At 44.8% G+C, this 14,573-nt stretch overlaps 1 protein-coding gene across 3 annotated transcripts in view; it reads right to left on the minus strand.

The window, feature by feature from the left end:
- Positions 1–6,740: 6,740 nt before the first annotated feature.
- Positions 6,741–14,573, minus strand: part of KLHL24 (kelch like family member 24) — a 451,642-nt gene continuing 443,809 nt past the window's right edge. For all 3 annotated transcript variants that reach the window (XM_030216184.1, XM_030216186.1, XM_030216187.1), the window contains exon 7: positions 6,741–7,637. In XM_030216184.1, the coding sequence (XP_030072044.1) occupies positions 7,437–7,637 (201 nt within the window). In that variant the 3' untranslated portion in view covers positions 6,741–7,436. The remainder of the gene's footprint in view (positions 7,638–14,573) is intronic.

A 14,573-nucleotide genomic window follows, 5' to 3' on the forward strand; every position in this document is an offset into this window, starting at 1 on the left:
TAGTATATAGGGAGGTTTACGTAGGACTCTGCTGCCATTTTGACCATGGGGCATCATTTCGGCTGGCTGTGTGGAGATTAACTATAGGTAATTACATATCGGGAAATTGTAAATGTTAAAATATTTAGAAGGGGTGGGTTTAATATATTTATCGTTTACCCTTTATTTGTAGGGGACCTCCTTGAGGAAGCTATTGCGGAACACATGCTGTGTCGGAGCACTGTACCCCTATAGCCGACTGATATAAGATGAGTATTTGCTAAAGTTTCATTGGTGTTTAAAAATATCAAAAAGCATAAGTAATGTACAAGCTATTAAGCAGTAAAGAATTAGGATGGAGGTGGTTGACCGATGACGACATAGGGGCGTAGGACTCAGCAAAATATATATATTCTGAGCAGCACTTCTGAGGTTCACTGCCTCACATACAGATGTTTGTTCAGGAAGCTGGGTCTATTGATATTCAGAAGACTGGGTGATTATTTTATAAAAGCTACATAGGTGCCCATGTGCCTTTATAAAATAGGCTCCTAAATCCAGCCGTAATAGCTCACAAAGCCTGACACGTGCAATTATTGTGGTTGTCAGGTCTTGCTGTGTCTGAGTAAATTGAACCAATGTTTCAGCCATTATGTTGTGGCTTTATACCTGCTCCAAGGCAGATAAATGTATTCATGTTCTCTATAGCTATACTCCAGATATTAATAAACTATCCCCCAAGTTTGATAAAAGGCGACTCAAGTTGTACAAGCTAATTTGGCCACAAGGCCAAATTATGCACACAACTTAATTAACATGCTTATCAGCGCCAATAATTGGTCCTTAACAACCAATTAGCAGCACTAATTGTCTTTAATTAGAATTTACGCACACAACTTCTAGGTGTATTCTACAATCTGGTGTGTGCAAATTCTAATGCATGCAGCTGAAAAGGAGGTGTGCCCATGGGCGTGGAATAGGAAGGTTGTGGGTGTTTCAGAAACCTATGCACACTATTATGGAATACATCGGATCTGCGCCTAAGTTAGACGCTGGTATTTAGGCCTTGTTTTAGGTGGTCTAAATGGGTTTGCCTAAATTTTACTCACAAGAACTGCGCGCGAGCACATTCTATAAACTACACCTAACTTAAGGTGTAGTTTATAGAATCATGCTAAGTGCATGGTTTTTCGGCGCCAATTTTTAAGGTACCGTGTATAGAACTTGACCCTATGTGGATTTCTACATGTGGCATGCATATAGTGCTGGTCACTGCATGTAGTTATATGCATATATACTGGCATGCAGTTTTACAAAAGGCCTTTTCTGCACGTAAAAGCCTTTGCATGCAGATAAAACGTTTATAGTTACTTCCACTGTACGGTTTGAATTCTGCAGTTTGAACTGTGTGTCTCAAAATGAGTCGCTTGTAGTAGATGTGGTATCCAGCAGGAAGTGGGTTTGAAACTCTGCTCATCTTCTGATGGATGAGGAGTGGGAAGGATTATGGATCTAGGGGAAGGGGGTGAGAAGGGGTTGGAAGAAGAATGAAGACACAAGTGGCTTGATAATGGCTCATGCTTGGCCTTTGCTCTTCAATTTCTACAAAAGTTCTGGCACTTTTACTTCTGGCCAGGAACTGTTATTACAGAAATGGGGCTGGATGAGAGGGTGGCTGTCAAAGAATACTCATGGAACCATAATTTTGAGGAGGAAACCTAAAGGAAAAGAAGGAAGCTCTTAGTACCCATCTCCCAAACGAGAATGATTATGATCTATGCTGTTTCTTTTTTTACTTACTTAAAATCCCTACTTCCCCCATAGTTTGCTCAGGAAACTGGAGGACCTTGGATTGTTGAAATCTACAAGGGAAATCTCTTCTCGGGAAAAACTACTCAACTTTTCTGTTAACAGAACTCATTACTATAGTAACAGCCAGCTTTGTTCTTTGTCCCTCTCATTCCCATCCACATTATTAGGCTGGAGAAGCAAACTAAAGTCTCCTGTAATATGCTATCCAGTGCTATAGCCATGTATGATGTTGGTTTGTTCTCTAATTGTTTCAGATTGACTTAATTTGGATATCAAATATTCTAGCTTACACAACCCTACTATATAGTTTTATACACATAGTCAGAACAAATGAATCATGTTTGTTAATAAGGGCACTGCTACATGTAAATAAATTTTATCTTCTGGCCTTCCTACATACCTGAAAATCTGTTAAGCCATGGGATGTATCTTACAGGAAACAGATGAAAAGTGCCTATGTGAGATAATGTATGCATGCAGAGAGTGAGGTGTAACAGAATGCATACAAGAGTGAAAAAGCATAAAGTTGCCAATAAAAAGGAAAAGAGGACTAGATTAGGAAAAGAGAGGTAGTATGTATGTTGTGTATGATAATGGAGGCATGATGGTACACAAAACAAATTTTTTAAAGTAACTGTAGCCAACCCCAGCAGAAAAAGTAGTATTGTCCTCTGAAAAGCACATTTTTCATGAGGAACGTTAGATGGTGTTTACAAATAGGGAAGGCTGTAACTTTTTGTGTTATCTTGACAGGGTATATGAAGAGGGTTCAAACAACAAAATAATGTGTCAAATTCACATCTATAGGAAGTACTGATAGGTCTAAACTGATCCAATACTCTAGACATAGCTTGCTCCTACCTCCAGGCAAGAAATAATATATTTTTGGGTCTGAGGGTAACTAGAGGCAAATAAAAGGTGCATATGTATATGGGTAATAACCATAGATATGTTTGTGGGCAGAGTGGAGGACACAAACATCGTCTATTGGTAGCCCCTACTCCTTTTTTGGGCCATGATAATATTTTCGCTGCCAAATTTTGGTCATATTTCTTAAGGACAGACAGTTGCTATAAGTAGCACCTGAATACTTCTTACTGGTTGCTCTGCAGAGACCAGAAAGAAATTACGTGAATCAAGCCCAATGTGCTCTGTATCCTGCAAATTCTCTTCTACCATGAAAGCCAGACAGATACCAGTCAAAACACTGAAACAAAAATGTAGTCATAGAGAACCTATATAAACTACAGCTCAGACTATACCTGAAAACAAGAAGGCCTACTAACATCATTGTAAAGGCTAAGGGCCAGATTTTCGCAGAACACATTTTTGATTAACTGTATTCTATAAGATTTAGGTGTGGTATATAGAATATGCTTAGTTGATATCATAGAGGGGCATAATCGAACGTCGCCGGCAAAATAGATCGCCGGCGATCTTTGTTGGCGGTGGCGCTACAGCTGGCCGGAACCGTATTATTGAAAAAGATGGCCGGCCATCTTTTTTTTCGATAATACAGTTTAGCCTGGCCAAATGCCTTGGAGTTCGCCGGGTTTGAGATGGCCGGGTTTGTTTTTCAGCAATAATGGAAAAAAATGCTGGCCATCTCCAACCCAGCGAAATCCAAGGCATTTGGTCATGGGAGGAGCCAGCATTTGTAGCGTACTGGTGCCCCTGACATGCCAGGACACCAGCTGGGCACCCTAGGGGTCAGTGCGGTGGACTTCAGAAAAACCTCCCACATACATAGCTCCCTTACTTCGGGTGCTGAGCCCCCCAACCCCCCCCTCCAAAACCCACTACCCACAAATGTACAACACTACCAAAGCTCTGAGGGGTGAAGGGGGCAACTACATGTGGGTACAGTGGGTTTTGGAGGGCTTCCATTACCAGCACAAGTGTTACAGGCAGGGGCGTAGCTACGGGTGGGCCTGGGCCCACCCAATTTTGCCTCGGGCCCACCCAGAAACACATATCCATTTCTTTCTCACCCTCTCCCACCCCTGCCGCGGCGCTTGCACTTTACTATTGGCTGCCTGGCAGCAACTCACAGATGTGGCGTCCTGCTCCGGGGTCTTCTCTCTGCCGTGTCCCTGTGTAAACAGAAGTTGCATCAGTGCGGCGGAGGGCGGGCTCCGGAGCAGGACGCCACGTCTACAAAGTGCAAGGCAGGGGTGGGAGAGAGGATCGCTGCCAAAACGATGGTATCTATGTAGCGGTAATGATGTAGTAACGACAGTATCCGAGGGCTCGCTGCAATGATGTAGTCTGTGGAAGGCAAGGCAGCGCGGGACTTCCTAGCCATGTCACACTGATGACTCTGCGGTGTCTCACCCCTAAGACACGGCCTTCCTGTTTCTGAGAGGGCAGGAGGGGCAGGACCCCCGCCCTCACAGAAACAGGAAATCTGTGTCTTAGGGGTGAGACACCGCACAGAGTCATCAGCGTGACGTGGCTGGGAGGTCCCGCGCTGCCTTCCAAGGACTGCATCGTTGGGTTTAGTGGTAAGGAGCTGTTGCCGGTTGAAGGGGGGGAGAGAGCTGCTGTAGGGGCAGGAAGATTTGAGAGTGCCAGAGAACAAGAAGGGGAAAATTGGACATAAGGAAGGGACACCGAGGAGGACTGAAAATAGAAGACAAGCTGATTGGGGGTGAGGAAAAAGGACACAGAGGAGGACAGAAAATAGAGGAGATGCAGAATTGGGGTCAGGGATATAGGAAAGGAATGCTGCTCACAAGAGAAGGAATGGGGGGGTGGGGGGTGGACACAGGGAGGAACAGGACATAAAGAGGGCATGCTGGTTATGAAGGAAGAATATGGAAGATTTGGATACCACGAATGAATGCTCACAAGGGTTTGCTGGATAAGTGAAGGAATGAGGGAGGAACGGAGGGGGGGGGGGGGGGGGGGGGGGGAGAATGGATGCAGGGAAGGACTGGACACAGAGAGGGGTTGATGGACATGAGTCAAAGAATGGGAGAAGAATCTGAACACAAGGAAGGACAGGATGTTGGACATGAAGGTAAGGAATAGGGGGAGATTATGGCCACAGGGAAGGATAAGAGCAGGGTCACAAAGGTGAGGTGCTGGACATGGGGGAGGATAAGAGCAAGGACACAGAGGGAGGATAAAGACATGGACACAGAAGGGAGATGGATGGTGGACATAGAGAGAGAAGAAAGGTCAAATGGACAGAGGATATTGGAAAAAAAGAGAAGAGAAGACAGAGGAATGCAGAAACCAGAGACTGGGACAACATGATTAGAAAAATAACATGACCAGACAACAAAGGTAGAAAAAAATGTTATTTTCTATTTAATGATTGGAATATGTCATGCATGAGAACTGAGCATGCCTATGGTGCTGAAGCCAGTGTCACTAGCATGGAGCAGTGCCTTTAACTGCTGTGCTTTTCTAAACAGGGGTCTGTGGGCTAGAGATCTTCACCAGCTAAAGTATTTCATTTTTTTAAGTTAATGGTTGGGGGGGGGGGGGGAAGGGAAGAGGAAAAGCATGCCCACCCAACCTGCCCACTGGCCCACCCAAAAACTGCCTTCTGGCTACGCCACTGGTTACAGGTAGGGGGGATGGGCCTGGGTCCGCCTGCCTTAAGTGCACTGCGGTACCCACTAAAAGTGTTCCAGGGACCTGCATACACGCAGACCTCTAGGACTTGTTGCTGCTGAATAACCTTGGCACACCAGTTGACACCTGAAGACTAATCTCTTTGAAAAAGTCCTTTATTTGAATAAGCACGTTTACTCACAGTTAACTGCAGATCAGAGGTTGTGCCCCACTAGCAGAGTCTCCCTGGTACTGAGATTAGCAGTAGGTCAGAGCTGGCAGAATGGTGTACAATGCCCTCTTTCAGCCACATTCAAGGTAATAACATTCTCTAACGTGGGTAACACATGAAAGGGATCTAAAACTGACTTACAAAAATGGCCACTACCTCATGGACTACTGGAAACAAAACAGGGCACACTCTGACCCAGTTAGCAGGGGGGGAAAAGCACCATGGGAGTACAGCCCAGTACCCTACACCCACCACAATGCATTGCTAATGTGACTCTGCAGGGCACCTAACAGAAAAGGTGTCACACTCACCCGAGAGCCACATCGCAACCAGGGAAAGGCTGTCAGAGGATACAACATATTCTGCTGTCATGGAGGTGGTACGGCATTTGAGGCTGGCATACAGGCTGGCAAAAAAGGTTTTTAGTTTTATTTTTTTAGTATGGGAGGGGGTTGGTGACCGTATGGGGAGGTCATCCCCCATTCCCTCCAGTTGTCATCTGGTCATTTGATGTACCTTTTTGAGGCTTAGTCGTGAAAATAAAAGGACCAAGTAAACCCGGTGATATACTGCTTATCGACGGGATTTTTTTCCATTATCGCCGAAAGCCGGCCATCTGGTAGCCACGCCTATGCCCACCCATGTCCCACCTTCGCTTCGCCACCGACACGCCCCTTTGAACTTTGGCCGGCGACGCGACGGGAAAGTGGCGATGTTGCCAAAAAAGTGGCTTTCGATTATACCGATTTGGCCACTTTTCCGAGATCGCCGGCCATCTCCCGATTTATGTCGGAAAATGGCCGGCGATCACTTTTGAAAATGAGCTGGATAGCGCCTAAATCTATGCGCACCCATTTAAAACCAATGAAAACCTGGCATAGATCCTGGCACATAGATTTACGCACACTGGCCCATATTCTATAACTATGTACATAAATTTTGGAACGCCCACGAAATGCCCAATTCCCAGCCCATAACCACACCCCTTTTGAACTGTATGCATTCATTTTGAACTGTGCACTTTAGAATTTAGGCGCAGTTCATTACAGAATGTGCTTAGTGAGTTGTGTGCGTAAACTGTAATTATTGCTAATTAGTGCCATTGTTTAAGTGCTGTTAAAAACACTGATTGGCTTGTTAAGCCAATTAAGTTACTTGCCTAGTTATAGAATGCACCTGGATTTTGGCATGGATCTCTAGGCATGCTATATAGAATCCCCAGGTAAACACCTACATGCCACAGTCAAGATTGGGATGCAGTGGATTCACCAGTGTAATAAAACCTCTTTAGACACCAGTACTGAAAAGGAAGACTGTTTATGAACCATTTAGGGAGGAAGTTATCAATGTGTTCTACTGTAAAGATGGGTTATTTTAACTGTTAACCGGAGCTATTACTAGGTCTCATTGCATAAAATGGGACCCATGTTGAAAACTCCCTCCTTAGTTTTGTCAACCTTCTTCTATCATGTATGCTTCATAAATATTTTTTCTTACATACCTATTTTTAATCACTCTGTTGGCATGCTTATAAAAAACAGTACATTTACATTTTTCTGAAATGCCTGATAATACATGATGTAGGATTAGCCTACAACTATGTGATGAAGCACATTCTTTTAAAAAATAAGCTTGTTATTAATCACATATAGAACAAGAATATGAAATTATACACTTGTTGCAACTGCAATATGAAAAAGACCATTTTGCTTATAAGAAAGAAAGACATTTTTACACATTTTAAAATTTGGGAAAAGCAGATTAACCCATTGAATATTTGGATCATAGCAGGTCATCATCTTCCCAAATGCGCTGAGCATTAAACAAAGCCAAAAGCATTATGTTTCCCTCACAGTCTTAGTGTGTTCTCGTTGTATCTGTGGATTGTGACACAACCATGATAGGAGACAGGTCTTGGCATGGCAGCCACACCAGTGATGATACCAGTAGCAGGATCATAGCAAAGAATGGTGTCTGTAGCATCTCCATTTTCTCCTCTTCCTCCCAATATGAAAATTTTGCCATTGCATACTGACATGCCACAGTTTTCCTAGTATCATATAAGAAAAAGGAATTCATTACTGTTGTAAACATACAATAAACCTGGACGTTCTTAGTTTGCCCAGTGTACACTTTGCTATCTCCTGCTGCTGTAAACCACATTGTTTTGTTTGCTTTCTCTTTACAGGCATGTAATGAGTCTGATCATCCTCTTAAACTTCTCCCACTTCGCTTTAATAGACTTTTCTCATATCCTTACCTCTTCCACACAATTAACTCTCACAAAGAGATTATTTTTTCTTTACCATAAAACCGGTTTTAATAAAAATTTACAGGTCACATTTAAGAAATAGGCAAAAAAAATGCAGATTTATTGCTTGAAGAACTTTGACTTATTAAGTCTTGAAGAGTTGATTTTCTGCAACTTTGGAAAAAGAAACATAGTAACATAGTAGATGACGGCAGAAAAAGACCTGCATGGTCCATCCAGTCTGCCCAACAAGATAAATTCATATGTGTATACCTTACCTTGATTTGTACCTGTCTTTTCAGGGCACAGACCGTATAAGTCTGCCCAGCAGGATTCCCCGCCTCCCAACCACCAGTCCCGCCTCCTATCACCGGCTCTGGCACAGACCATATATGTCTGCCCTCCACTATCCTCGCCTCCCAACCACCAACCCCTCTTCCCCCCACCTGCTCCGCCACCCAATTTCGGCTAAGCTTCTGAGGATCCATTCCTTCTGCACAGGATTCCTTTATGTATATCCCACGCATGTTTGAATTCCGTTACCGTTTTCATCTCCACCACCTCCCGCGGGAGGGCATTCCAAGCATCCATCACCCTCTCTGTGAAAAAATACTTCCGGACATCTTTCCTGAGTCTGCCCCCCTTCAATCTCATTTAATGTCCACAGGAAGAAAAATGTGGAAACTTATGGTTCCTTTTACTAAGCAGCACTATCCCCAGTGCAGGTCTTTTTTGCCCGCTAAGGCCTCTTTTAGCACTGCCGGTAAATGCCTGATTTTTCTATTTCTGAACTAATGGCCATGCGCTAATTTTCCCATTACTGTGTGAGCACTTACCAACATCTATTTTGTAGGCGGTAAGAGCTCATGTACTAACCCTGTGCTAATCAGCGTGCGGGAATGCCCATGCGCTAACCAATTAGCATAGCGCCCCGATGGTAGTACATTTTTACCTGCAGTAAGCAAACATTAATTCTTACCACCAGGGCCGGCATGGGGGGGGGGGGGCAAACAAGGCAGCTGTCCTGGGCTCCACAGCTCCAGGGGGGCCCCCGCGGTCTGCCATTTCTTCCCCTTCTCACCACCCCAATCCAAGATCTCCCTCCCTTCCCCTTACTTTCCTTGTCTAGCTTACATCATGTTTTTCATACACTGCCTGTGATTGCCCCAGTGCTGTTCCTCTGCCGCGTTCTATCCCTTCTGATGGAACTTCCTGTTTCAGTGGAATGTGGCAGAGGAACAGCGCTGGGGCAGTCACAGGCAGCACATCAGAATTGATCCCGTCAACAAAAATATGAAACTGGACAGGGAAGGTAAGGGGAAGGGAGGGAGACCTTGGATCAGGGTGGCAAGAAACAGAAGAGATGGCAGACTGTGGGGCCTCTTTGGAGCTATCTTAAAGTAGACCAGGTGGAGGGGTTGGAGGAAGAAATGATGGCCTGGGAAGAGGGGAGGAAGAGAGAGATAGCAGACAGGGAAGAGAGAGGGAAAGTTGTTAGACTTGGGAGTGGTGGGGAGGGATGGAGAGATGCTAGATGGGAGGGCAGCTGGGAAGAAAGAGAAAGAGGTTGGACCTAGGGAAGGAAGGGAGGAACAGGCAGGTACTGAACAATGGGAGGGAGGGAGGGAAGATGGAGGGAGAGATGCTGGCTCATGTGGGAAATTGGGGGGGAGGAAACAACAGCAGGAAAGAGTCAGGGAGAAATGTTGGACCACTGAGGGGAGAGAAAGGAAGATTGACCATTGGGGGGTGGGGGGTGGCAGGAGGGAAGAGAGATGGGACAGGAAGATGATGGGGGTGTGGAGAAAAAGGGACAAGGAGATATTAGGCCATGGGGAAGGGGTGGAGAGGGAGAGGAAATACTGAGCTACAAGAGTGGAGGAGGGAGAGGGAGGGGAAATATGAGAAAGGCCAAGAGGTGGCAAGATAATGAGTGAGAGAAGGGTAGTGAATACAGAGGTAGAAATGTAGTAATGGAGGGTAGATGGAAGATAATAGCAGACTGGAGAAGGAATGATGGAAAACGGGAAAGCTAGAGAATGAGAGAAGAATATGGAAAGTTAATAGATAGCTGAAAAGTTAAAAGAAGGAGAAGGGTGAGAAAGAAGATGAAATTTAAGTGGATAGAGAGGCTGAAAAGAAAAAAGGGAAGATAAACCAATAAAGAAAGGATCAATATGTTAGTGACAGGTGAAATGAAGGAGTAGACCAAGACAGGAGAGAGAAGAAAAGACAAATGCACAAAAGTCACCAGAAAGAAAATTAACAGAAGACATAAGTACATAAGTAATGTCATACTGGGAAAAGACCAAGGGTCCATCGAGCCCAGCATCCTGTCCATGACAGCGGCCAATCCAGGCCAAGGGCACCTGGCAAGCTTCCCAAACGTACAAACATTCTATACGTGTTATTCCTGGAATTTTGGATTTTTCCAAGTCCGTTTAGTAGCGGTTTATGGACTTGTCCTTTAGGAAACCGTCCAACCATAGGCGCCCCGTATAGGAGGCTTGGGGAGGCTAAGCCTCCCCAGCCCAATCGTGGACTGCTCTTTAAAAGAGATGGCGCCTAAGCGCCAAAATGCTGCAGTGACCGGCGGTCTCTGCCTCCTCCCCCCCCCCTCCCGCGCAAGTCTTGCACCCTCCCCCCACTCTCACCCATCCATCCGCGTGGTCACTTCATCTCGGCCTGAGGCATTCTCCCTCTGACGCCGGCGAATCAGCGATGCACATAGCCAGCCTTAATCTGCCTGCGTCGGAGCGTCTCCCTCAGATGCGTCCCGCCTCCTCTAATTCAACTTCCTGTCTTACGCAGAGGCGGGACGCGTCTGAGGGAGACGCTCCGACGCAGGCAGATTAAGGCTGGCTATGTGCATCGCTGATTCGCCGGCGTCAGAGGAAGAACGCCTCAGGCTCTAATATGTAACGAGAGAGTAGAAGTGAGATCGAGGGACATGCTGTGCTTGGAGAAAGGTGAAAAGGGAGATTAACGGAACATACTGGGCAAGGAGAAAAGTGGAAATAGGAGATCAGAGTGAGACATTAAGGTGGGAGGAAAGATTGGGAAAAAGGAAGAAGGAAATGGAGATTGGAGGAGCATGCTGGATATTGTGGAAGGGGAGTTTGAGGGCATTCTGTGCACAGAGGACTGGGGGAGGAGAGAGTGGGGAACATTCTGGGCATGGACAGTGGAAAGGAAGATCGGGGAACATGGTGGAAGGGGAGATTGTGGGACATGCTGGGCATGGAAAAATGTGAGAAAGAAAATGGGGAGTTCATGCTGGGCATGGAGGAGGGTAGAAAAAGGGCGATTAGGGTGACATGCTGGGCACAGAGGAGTGAAGGTGGGAGGAAAGATCAGGGGGTGGTGCTGGAGAGGAGGGAAGGTGGAAAGAGAAATCAGGGAGATGCTGGTTAGGAAGGAAGGTGGAAGAGAAAACCAGGAAGAGATGCTGGGCAAGAAGGAAGGGGGAAGAGAAAACTAGGAAGAGATGCAGGGCAAGAAGGAAGGGAAGAAAGGAGAGATGCTTGGCATCAATAGAAAGGAAAGAGGAGAGAGGGGAGATGTTAGAAATGGGTGGGGAAAGAGATGCAGAGCTAGATAGAAGCAGTAAAAAGAGGGAGCTGGAAAACTGGAGGATGAGAAAGAGGGATAAAGTTTGAGAGGCAAAAAATGTATTGGGGGAAGATGAGCATGAAAAAAATCAATGTCTGAGTGGAAGAAATTGAGAAAATATAACATGACAAATGAACAGGAGGCCCTGGACAGTGATCTAAGGGATACAGAGAGAGAATGAGACTACTATGCTTAGAAAAATAGCATTACCAGGCATAAAGGTAGAAAAATAATTTTATTTTCCATTTATTGATTGAAATTTGTCAGCTTTGGGAATTAAAATCTGCTATCTGTATATTTTGCACTGTACATAAGGAAGGTTGCTGGACATTGGTGGATGGAGGGGAGAGGAGGGTTGCTGGACATGGATGGAGGGGAGGGAAGAGTGAGGAAGGAGATGAGATGAGGGAAAAGGAAGAGAGAAAAACTGCACATGGAGGAAGAAAATAGGCAGAAGCTGGATCCACTGGACAGTCAAGTCTACAGAGGACCCAGCTTTTACTTACGGATGTAGGGCAAGAAATGAAGAAGAAAGGCGGAAAGTAAAGAAATAAATGGAAAGGAAGCCCTGGAAACGGAGTTAAGAGGACAGATAGCAGCAGAATCGGATACTGGGCCAGCATGATCAGAAAAACAAAGTCACCAGACAACAAAGGTAGAAAAGATCATTTTATTTTCATTATAGTGTTTGGAATATGTCCACTTTGACAATTAGGTTCTCAACATTAAAAGTTTATATTTATTTACTTATTTATGGCATTTTATCCTACATTAAACATGAATTAGGGTGTTTTGTGGTTCTACACGTATCATGATATTATGATCCCTTGTTTCATATTGTTGACGGTCTGCATTTTCCGTATGGGTGGTATATTGGTGTATTAGGTTCTACCCAGTGTAATATTTATGGTACAGTAAGGTTCTGAGTGTGTTTTTGCACAAAGTTGTGCATAGTGTTTTGCAGTTGAGCGATTGTGGTTAGTATATGCCTTGAGCAACCACTTTATTCTTTGACATATGATACATAGCTAATATCTAAATTTAATAAAAGGTATTAATTGTGACTTTTATTTTTATTCTTTTTTCTGTGTGTTATCAGACAATTATGGATTTAAGCTCCACCCCTGGCCCCACCCCTAACCACGACCCCTTTAGCCTCCCCAAACAGTTGGGCCACCGACCGCCTATGCATCCAACCCCTTTTTAAACTCTGCTAAGCTAATCGCCTTCACCACTTTCTCCGGCAACGAATTCCAGAGTTTAATTACACGTTGGGTGAAGAAAACTTTTCTACGATTTGTTTTAAATTTACTACACTGTAGTTTCGTCGCATGCCCCCTAGTCCTAGTATTTTTGGAAAGCGTGAACAGACGCTTCACATCCACCTGTTCCACTCCACTCATTATTTTATATACCTCTATCATGTCTCCCCTCAGCCATCTCTTCTCCAAGCTGTATAGCCCTAGCCTCCTTAGTCTTTCTTCATAGGGAAGTTGTCCCATCCCCGCTATCATTTTAGTCGCCCTTCGCTGCACCTTTTCCAATTCTACTATATCTTTCTTGAGATGCGGCGACCAGAATTGAACACAATACTCAAGGTGCGGTCGCACCATGGAGCAATACAACGGCATTATAACATCCTCACACCTGTTTTCCATACCTTTCCTAATAATACCCAACATTCTATTCACTTTCTTAGCAGCAGCAGCACACTGAGCAGAAGGTTTCAGTGTGTTATCGACGATGACACCCAGATCCCTTTCTTGGTCTGTAACTCCTAATGTGGAACCTTGCATGACGTAGCTATAATTCGGGTTCTTTTTTCCCACATGCATCACCTTGCACTTGCTCACATTAAACATCATCTGCCATTTAGCCGCCCAGTCTCCCAGTCTCTTAAGGTCCTCTTGTAATTTTTCACAATCCTGTCGCGATTTAACGACTTTGAATAACTTTGTGTCATCAGCAAACTTTACCTCGCTAGTTACTCCCATCTCTAAATCATTTATAAATATATTAAAAAGCAGCTGTCCTAGCACGGACCCCTGAGGAACCCCACTAACTACCATTCTCCATTGTGAATACTGCCCATTTAAACCCCACTCTCTGTTTCCTATCCTTCAACCAGTTTTTAATCCACAATAGGACATTTCCTCCTATCCCATGACCCTCCAATTTCATCTGTAGCCTTTCATGAGGTACCTTGTCAAACGCCTTTTGAAAATCCAGATACACAATATCAACCGACTCCCCTTTGTCCACATGTTTGTTCACTCCTTCAGAGAATTGAAGTAAATTGGTCAGGCAAGATTTCCCCACACAAAAGCCATGCTGACTTGGTCTCAGTAATCCATGTCCTCGGATGTGCTCTGTAATTTTGTTTTTAATAATAGCCTGTACCATTTTCCCCGGCACCGACGTCAGACTCACCGGTCTATAATTTCCCGGATCTCCCCTGGAGCCTTTTTTAAAATGGGCGTTACATTGGCCACCCTCCAATCTTCCGGTACCATGCTCGATTTTAAGGATAAGTTGCATATCACTAGCAGTAGCTCCGCAAGCTCGTTTTTCAGTTCTATCAGTACTCTAGGATGAATACCATCCGGTCCAGGAGATTTGCTACTCTTCAGTTTGCCGAACTGCCCCATTACGTCCTCCAGGTTTACCGTGAAGTCAGTAGGTTTCTCCGACTCGTCCGCTTGAAATACCATTTCCGACACCGGTATCCCACCCAAATCTTCCTCCGTGAAGACCGAAGCAAAGAATTCATTCAGTCTCTCTGCTACGTCTTTGTCTTCCTTGATCGCCCCTTTTACCCCTCGGTCATCCAGCGGCCCAACTGATTCTTTTGCCGGCTTCCTGCTTTTAATATAGCGAAAAAATTTTTTACTATGTTTTTTTGCCTCTAATGCTATCTTTTTTTCATACTCCCTCTTGACAGACAGAGAAACGGGGACCAACAGCCAACAAAGGTAGGAAAAAAAGTGTTTTATTTGAATTTATTAACTGAAATATGTTAACTTCGGGATCTGTGTATCACAGATGACTTTGCATTGTATTCACTGGCATAGCCAGACGGTTGATTGGGGGGGGGGGGGGCAGGGCTGAACTCAAACGTGAGCG

The sequence above is a fragment of the Microcaecilia unicolor genome, chromosome 10, assembly GCF_901765095.1.
Source record: "Microcaecilia unicolor chromosome 10, aMicUni1.1, whole genome shotgun sequence".
NCBI lineage: Eukaryota > Metazoa > Chordata > Amphibia > Gymnophiona > Siphonopidae > Microcaecilia > Microcaecilia unicolor.